Genomic DNA, 8413 nt, shown 5'->3' with positions numbered 1-8413 from the left:
TGCAGGGTTGGGGCAATGTCCAAGGAGGTGATCTACGCTGAGCGCCTGGCACAGCGTGGGAAACAGAGGAGGCACTAAGGGAATGGTGGTCTGAAGGGACTGCCCCTGGTGTGGGCTGTAAAATGGGACCACTCTCCTTCTGTGGCCCTGACTTTTCAGAGCCGAAGCCATGTGGATGAAGGGAGACAGGTCCCTGGGTGGGGACCTCCCCTTGAGCAGACAACCAGGCCAAGGTGGGCCCCGATGCAGAGGGTCTCCCAGGACCACAGCCAAGGCTGAGGCCAAGCCCGAGGGTCCCTTGGGATCCCAGGGAAGTGTCTGCGTGTTAATGATTAACCCACGATCGACACCTGGCTGCCAGCCCTCTTGCCCCGCTGACTCATTTTGCAAACCCTGCTCACCCTTGGGAGTGGCCTCTGCCACCTTGCCTGAGATCCCAGCCCAGAGGGGCCATGCAGCCCTGGCGTCCCCACCCGCCGCCGGGATCGGCACCCATGAGAGGCGAGCACGTGGAGGGCACTCAGATGGAGGAGACAGCGCTGGACCCTCTCCTGACGAGTAAGGAGTGGTGGGATTTGCAGGGGTGTCAAAGGGGTCGGGGTTCGGGCACCCGGTCTGCACTCCAAATCCCCACGTGTGTGGCTTCTGGGCGGTGCCCAGGCCAGCCAGCAAGGAAAGCACCCCCAGGACAGCAGGCCCGACCTAGGTAGGTGGGTAGGTGATGCAAGGTGCCCTCCGGAGCCAGGCCCCTCCTGCGAGTAATAATGAGCACCCCAGTTTCTCCACTTGGGCACTGCTGACATTTGGGGCTGTATTGTTGCTCGTCGTGGGGGCCGTCCCGTGCACGGTGCGATGTTTGCCAGCATCCCTGGCCCCCACCCACCAGAGGCCGGTAGCACCCCACCCTTGCTTGTGACAACCCAGCTACGTCTCCAGACGCTGCCCCGTGTCCCGTGAGGGCAAGTCTCCCCGTCCCTTGGGAACCCCCGTACTGCCTGGATGGAGTGCTGAGTCAGGACGTCTAGTGAGGCCTTCAGGCTGTGATGTGCTGGAGCCTCAAGGGCCGCAAGACGGCGTCCCTGATGCCAAGGCTTTGGAGCCAGACCCCAGAGTTCGACCGGACTCTCGTTCACCCACTGGGCCACCCAGAGGAAGCTGCCTCACCTTTCTGTGCCCTGGTACCTTCATTGGTAAAGTGGGACAAGTCACAGTGTCCAGCCCAAAGGATGGGTAGGGAAGCACCTAGTGGGGGTGTATGGAGGGCTCTCGGCTCGGGGTCTGGTTTCGATCCCACTTTATGCACAGCCGAGGCCGGCTAGAGGAAGCCACCCACCAGGGGCTCTGGCGGCTGGTAGGGGCCTCCTCGCCCAACCCCTGAGCCACTCGCCGCCACCACCACCACCGCCACCGCAAGAAGAGGGGACGTTGTGCCCGGGCTGAGAATTAGGCCAGCCCGCCCCCCCCTCCAGGCCTGGCCCCCTGTACCACAGGGAGTTTCCGTCCTGAGCAACAGCACTGAGCACTCCCCTCTGCCTCACGAGACAAGCGGGGACCCTCACGGGGGTCCTGGCCTCCTGGCCGGCTGGCCCAGACCCCAGACACTCAGGGACGGTGAATAACTAGTTCCATGCTCCTAGATCATGCGCGTCCCGCCTGTGATTCCTAGAGGGGGCCTATGGGGGGTGGGGGAGCAGGGGCCCTCTGAGGGCCTTCCTGGCAGCAGGGGCCGGCTGGGGACGCTGGGGGCAGGGCAGAGGCTCTTTCTGGGGCAGAGTCGACCTCTTGACTCACAGGAATTCAGCCACCAAGTCTGACTTGGATCCGTCTGCCAGCCCCACCCTCTGTCCTCTGCTTAGTACATGAATGAATGAATGAATGAATGAATGAATGAATGAATGACATCACTCCATCGGCAGTGAATGGGTGGGTGGGTGAATGAGGGACAAAGCTGAAAAGCATCCCCTGGCTCCCGGAGGAAGCTCCAGGACAGGAACACAGGCGTCCTCCCCTGCGTGATAGGAGGGGGCCCCATGCCATGCTTCCCCTCGGGGGTCAGAGGTCAGAACCCACTGGGGTCAGCCTTGGTCCAAGCCAGAACACCCCCAGGACTGACCCTCCATCTTCAGGGTCCCCTGGGGCTCCCTTCGGGAGGTAACCTCCAAGGGCAGAGGGGGACAGAGTGCGCATTTTGCAAAAGTGAGTAAATTAGCTGGAAAAGGACTAATTTTTATTTTTGGTTTGTTCTCAAAGTGTCTGAGACTCAAGGCAGAGGGAGGAGGCATGTGAATTAGGCAATCAGATGTTTGCAGAAAAGCTCTCACTCAGCTACACGGTGTTGCCAAGTGTTTGAGATCCCCACGAGGCCGGCTGAGGACCCATCTCCCGTGAGGTAGCCCTCGGGTGGCCAGGCTGGGGACACGGGGACAGTGCTCGTCACGGGGAGGCAGCCTCCCCGGAGGTCAGAGAACGGGCGGCTCCATGCACACAGAGGAGGAGGGTGGATTCCCGGAAGCACTGATTCTCAGGGCAAAGGCACGAATGCACGAGCCGTTTCACCAGGACGGTGAAGGCTGAAGGGGGGACCAGAGAGGCTGCCCGGAGGAGGGGTCCCGCCGGGGAAGGCCCGGGGCGCCACTGGCTGCACCATGTACATCTGCAGGGGAGGAGCATGCAGACCTCTAGCTCAGCTCTGGGGGTTCAGACACCAGCCTCCAGCTCTCCCGGGAGCACTCTTCAGGAGTGGGATTTCTGTCCAGCAGCTGCATAGTGAGAGATACTCCTCTGCTCACTGCACAGCCCGTGGGCTTCCATCCTGGCCCAAAGTGCCTCCCTGGCACGGCCCGGGGCTGTAATTTGAGGGATCCCCTGGGAAGACCCCTGCTTGCTGTTGGCAGCTGTACCCTTCACTAAACTGTAGGAACAGACCCCTTGATTGTGACAGTGACATCTGCAGTGGGGGAGCCGTTAGACACACAAGGGTCAGTCACACTCTCGTGTAAACGAGGTTACACCACCCTTTGCTGGTGACTCCAGGATGAAAGGAAACCAGCTCCTCTGCAGGATGTCGGACAGCTGTGGTACAGCAAGGGCTGTGGGGTCCAGAGGGAGGGCCCCTGACCAGGGGTAGGGGTGCATAGCTGGCAGTGGGAGGACACTCCCCTTCTCCAGCTGTTACCCTTTCAGGGTCAGTGTGTGGAGACTGCCTCCTAAGGCCGAGGCTGGGAAGGGGGTAGAGGGGTCATGGGGGTCATGGGGTCTGTCCCGGGCTGGGGCTAGATCCCGGTGCTGGGTCTGCCTAGCTGGAGTGGCCTGGGACACGTCAACCTTTCAACTCCAGCTTCCACTTCTGTAAAATGGTCATGTCCCCCCCACAGACAACCGGAAGGACAGGTGCACATGGCTGTGTCTTCCCGGTGAGGCTCATTGTCTGACGTCGGGCTGGGAAGGGCCTCTCTCTGGCTACGGCCCTATTTTGTCATCAGGGTGACATCGACTCTCTACTGAGAAATTGTCTCTCTTGTAGCCAAGAGAAGTCCATGAAATGCCACCACAGGCTCTCAGGACAAGGAGGAAGGGGCAGCTAGGAGTCTGGGGAGACCCAATGGCAAGGCGGTAGCCAGAATAAGCTGTGTCACCCCTCACCAATCAGAGGAGGGGTCCCCGACAGGAGGTTGCGGAGGCAGGGCTGCCATGGTCTCAGGGTCTCTGCCAACAGGAAATGCAGACAAACAGGAGCAGAGGCGCAGGGGGCCTGTGGGAGCTTCTCTCTGCCGGGAGGAACCCAGCACAGGGGTGTCACACATCAAAAAGTGTAACCAGACACAATGGATCCACACACCCAACTGTCCCAGAGCCTCAGGGGAGTGATTTCTCTGAATCAGATGGAGGAACCAGGTTCTGCACGTGGCGTCGGGGAGGATGGGGCAAACCTGGGCTGATGGCAGCCACAGTGGTGGGTGGTGGGTGGCGGGTGGCGAAGGCCTTCAAAGTGTCCCCAGCCCCATTGATTAGTCCTCCTGTGAACTTGCCGAGCCACGGTCTTGGCTGGCCCTTGAGAGGCAAGCGCTGTTTGCTCCAACAATTATTTCATGCAAGCTTGAAATGAAATGCTTATGTAAGAGGAGCTCTGTGACCTTGGGCAGATCACGCCCCCTCTCTGGGGCTCTTTCTTCATCTCTGTCATGATGAGGGACTTGCACAAACAGCCACAGTGAAGGGAAAGCCTCTGTTGGTTCAGCAGCAAGGGACAGAAAAGTTATCTTTGAAAAGGTGAAAGTGATTTTCTCTCACATAAGATAAATCCAGAGGTAGGCATGTCAGGATTCCAGGACTGGTCGGGGGCTTCGTGAAGTCGTCAGAGACCCGGGGTCCTTCTCTCAGGCTGCTCTGCTGTGCTCAGCAAAGGCATCCACCTCGTGACCCAAGATGGTTGCATGAGCTCAAGCCATCAAAACGGCATTCCAGCACCAGAGAGAGGAAAGGCATAGAAAGGCACTCTTCTCCCATGGAGGTTGTTCACATACTTTCATTTGTTCCCACTGGCCCGAGTCTAGTTCCCCGGCCACAATGAGCTGCAAAGGAAGCCGGAAACATGCAGGCTTTGTTCTGGGTGGTTACATGCCAGCTGAAAATTAGTTTTTTTAAAGGAAAGGCAAAGAAGAAATACTAGGGGACAACTGGCAGTCTGTGGCACAGGTTCAGGAGGTTCCCAGCCCTCGTCCCGCCAGGCTACCAACCGGGCAGGTGCAGGAGCGCCGTGCCACTGTGGTCTAACACGGACAGAGTGAGCCACTGCACCCAGACTTTCCTGTTAGGCATGTGCATGGTCATGTGGGTACAAATCTGGCGGCCCCCACAGAACATGGGTGTCACCGCGGGTGCATTCGGTTACCCGGCAAGTGCCTCATGGACAGCTGAACGGCCTCCTCTCCCGGGGAGGCCCTGCACGCACCCCCGTGAAGCCCACCCTCCCCGCCTGCAGAGTCTGTGAAACCCTGCGATTCCCATGACGTGTGTCATCTTCCTGGAGCCGTAAAACAATTCCTGACCAACTGGCTCTCATCGCTTTCACACTGCGTCCTGATAAGATATTTCTGTGCAAATATGCTGTATCAACATTTACCCGCAATTATGCCTCCAGGCACGGTTCATAAATCCAAGAGGATTCCTTACCCCTCACCGGCATCCCTGAGAGCGCTGTGCATGGTGCCGACGCAAGAGCCGGCTGTCCTCAGGGCCTTTGCACGGCTGCCCCCTGAGCCCAGAACGTTCCTCCCCGGATGCCTGCACTACGCCCTGCCCTCCCTCCCTAGGCCTATGCACACACGTCCCTTCCTGACCTCTGTCTGTGGGAGCCCGCTCTGTGTCCTCGCAGGCTGCTTCGTTCTTCCTCAAAACTCCTTGCTCTCCAACACGGTATTGCCGCCTATCTTCTTCCTCCCGTGCAGGAATATCATTTCCACTGTGGCAAAGATTTTTACAAAGCCCTGTGCCCTCAGCGTCTGAACCAGTGCCAGGGCAGTGCTCAATAAATATTTATTGCCTGAAGTCTTCTATGTTTCTAAGTATTTTCTATTGGTCCTTAAAGACTCTCTTAAAGATGAAAAATACTTTTAATTCTCTGATCTAACAGCTCCAGGGAGATATTCCCGGGGGGTGTACGGCATCGGTGCGCGTGTTCTACTGGAGAGGCTGCTTTCTGGATTCCACCTCGTTCCAACAGGGTTTTAGGGTAGCTTGTCGAGATTTTTTTTTTTTTAAGATTTACTTATTTACTTTAGGGGCTGGGGAGAAAGAGAGAGAGAGCATGGGAGAGCAGGGGGGCGGTGGGCAGAAGGAGAGAGAGAATCCCAAGCAGAAGCCACACTGAGCATGGAGCCCCATGTGGGGCTCAATTTCACTATGCTGAGATCATGACCTGATCTGAAACCAAGAGTTGGACACCCAACTGACTGAGCCATGCAGGTGTCCCCATAGCTTGCCAAGATTTTTTAAATTCCCACAAGAAGCATAATAATTTGGGAGGTCATACAAACAATAAGGCACAGGAAGAAATAAGATTCTGGAAGTGGGGTGGCTGTAGGTAACACCCAGCACCCACAGAATGGCTGCTGCAGGACAGACATGGAGGGTTTGACCTCGTTGTGCTCACTGCCCTCCGGGACAACGTGGGGGTAGGTGCTACGTGGATCTCCATCCCACAAGAGGAGACAGAAAAGAGCAGTGGCCCAAGATCACCAAGTGGACAAAGGACAAGCAGGAGCAAGTCAGCAATTTCTCTTAGCAGGTGGACCTGCCACCCCCCATGCATTTGGCCAGGCACCGGATTGAAGAATGTAGGGCTCACCTGGGGGTACGTCATCCTGACCACCTGCCCCAGGCACCACCCCAGAGTTGTCCCTGAGACTCCCGGCAGCCAATCCCAAGAGGGGAAGAAGAATTGCTATGTGTCATCCACAAAATGAGACCACACCAGTGGCTCAGAAGGAAGATGCCTGAGACCAGTGGGCTCCTGGGCCTGATGGCAGAGGTCGCTTTCCCTGAGTTGGGATCCCTGGCTGCAAGCAACGGAAATCCACCGTGGTTCCCCCTCTGGAAAAAAACGGGATGGATGGCCCTATGAGAGGCAGGAATGAAGGAAAGGCGAGCGTCCTCTCTCCTACTATCGCAAGATCTCAGCCTCTGCACACGGCTGCCCCGCTGTCCTGAGACCATCCTCCCGCTGCCCTCCCTGGACCCGAGGCCCGGTGCTCAAGGGCCAAGCAGAATCACATGTCCTTGGCCCGACTGCCCGGGAGCCAGAGCTTCCCAACCACCTCATGGAAGAGTGGGCTCTGCACCCACCAGGATCACACCCAGGGGGACCCCCAAGTGAGAAAAGGAGCTAGTCTTGAGGCAGCCCTCTTCCCAAAATGTCCAAAGCCCAGTCCTGAGGCCCCCTGGGAGCCATGGGCTGTCTACCAGGTAGGGCGACTTGCATCGCAGAACGGTTCGCTCAAAACCTACTGGCTGGAGGAGCATAGTGGCCGATCAGTTTGTTTGTTTTAGTTTGTTCTCTGTTTAGTTTATCAATCCATCCTCATGGATGAGTCCAAGCAGTGATCCGCTGTGTGGTGCTTGGAGCCTCCACCTTCCCCAGCTCTCTCACCCCCTGCTCTGCTCTGCACCCCAGGGAGATGGCCTTTATGGACTGTGCCTACTTGTCACTCTCTGGATTCTAACACCTGTGGCTATCAGAACAGAGGACTGGGGGTCTGTCCTCTGGTCTCCCCTGTAAGCAGGGATCCCTGCCCCAAAGGCCACAGCCATCTCCTCCAGCCCAGCCTCCAGCGGTCCTGGCCTGACTCACCCTGTTACTAGTACAGGGCTGCCTTATCACCCCCTGCTGATCCTGCAGCCAGATCCGAGCCTCCTCCGTAAACTGTCCTTTCGTTAAAAAAACCAGTAGGGGGTGAATCATGTCCCCAAATTCCTGTGTTTGGATCTTGACCCCCCAGCACCTGGGTCAGAATGTGGCTGTGTCTGGAGCTGGGCCTTTACAGAGGTGATCAAGGTAACATGAGGTCTCTGGGGAGGCCCTGATCCCATGTGACCGGAGTCCTTACAAAGAGAGGGGAGGTCAGGACACAGACACACACGGAGGGATGACCCCGTGAGGACCCAGGGAGAGCACAGCCATCCACACACAGGCAGAGAGGCCTCAGGGGGACCCCGCCTGCCTGCACCGGGACCTCAGGCTTCAGCCTCCAGGATGAGGGGACCGTGAGTCTCAGCTGTGGGAGCCCTGCCTGTGGTGTTTGCTAGAGCAGCCTGAGCAGACTCATACAAGCCCCTGTCCTGGGAGCCATCTGCTTGCTGCCAGGCCCCATGGCACCGACCACAGTAATCTCACAGCTCAAGATGGAAAGAGGCTGGGCCAGGTGCTCCCTGCGTGAGCCCACCTCATCCTCATCCCCGCCCCAGAGATGGGCACTTCGGGGCTGCTGCTTCCCCCAGGCCATGGATGAGACAGGGAGGCTGCGCTGGAGAAGGCCGCAGAGGTGCCATCGTGAACCGCCATACCCACTGTGCCAGCCAGCCCCATCTGCAGCCCACTCTCCCCTGCTTCTCCAGGTCTGAGCAGAGCCATCATCCAGAGCAGGAAGGCAGCCTCCCAGCTCACTCAAAATGCTATTAAATCCTTTGGGTTGAAGATCCTGGAGGGGGCTTAGGTGTCACCTGACCTGTCGAACTGACCTGGGCACAGGTGATGATGCCAGAGCCCTGCCCTGTGCACATGCCCCATGTGCCAAGACCACAGATGTAGTAAACATGCGGCGGAGGCCGAGCCATGGCTGGGAGGAGCTTGTCCTGCAGGAGCCTCCCCATGCCCAGTTCTGAGGGCCCAGGCTTGTGCTAGCAGCAGGATGCCCAC

The 8413-nt window shown here is 58.1% G+C and overlaps 1 protein-coding gene across 6 annotated transcripts in view; it reads left to right on the top strand.

The window, feature by feature from the left end:
• Nucleotides 1-415: 415 nt before the first annotated feature.
• ANO1 (anoctamin 1) overlaps nucleotides 416-8413 on the top strand; it is a 159234-nt gene continuing 151236 nt past the window's right edge. For all 6 annotated transcript variants that reach the window (XM_041773538.1, XM_041773535.1, XM_041773537.1 and 3 more), the window contains exon 1: nucleotides 416-558. In XM_041773538.1, the coding sequence (XP_041629472.1) occupies nucleotides 453-558 (106 nt within the window). In that variant the 5' untranslated portion in view covers nucleotides 416-452. The remainder of the gene's footprint in view (nucleotides 559-8413) is intronic.

This window comes from Vulpes lagopus, chromosome 11 (assembly GCF_018345385.1).
Source record: "Vulpes lagopus strain Blue_001 chromosome 11, ASM1834538v1, whole genome shotgun sequence".
NCBI classification, from domain to species: domain Eukaryota; kingdom Metazoa; phylum Chordata; class Mammalia; order Carnivora; family Canidae; genus Vulpes; species Vulpes lagopus.
The sequence above is the reverse complement of the archived record's forward strand: the minus strand, read 5'-3'. Positions and strand labels throughout refer to the sequence as shown.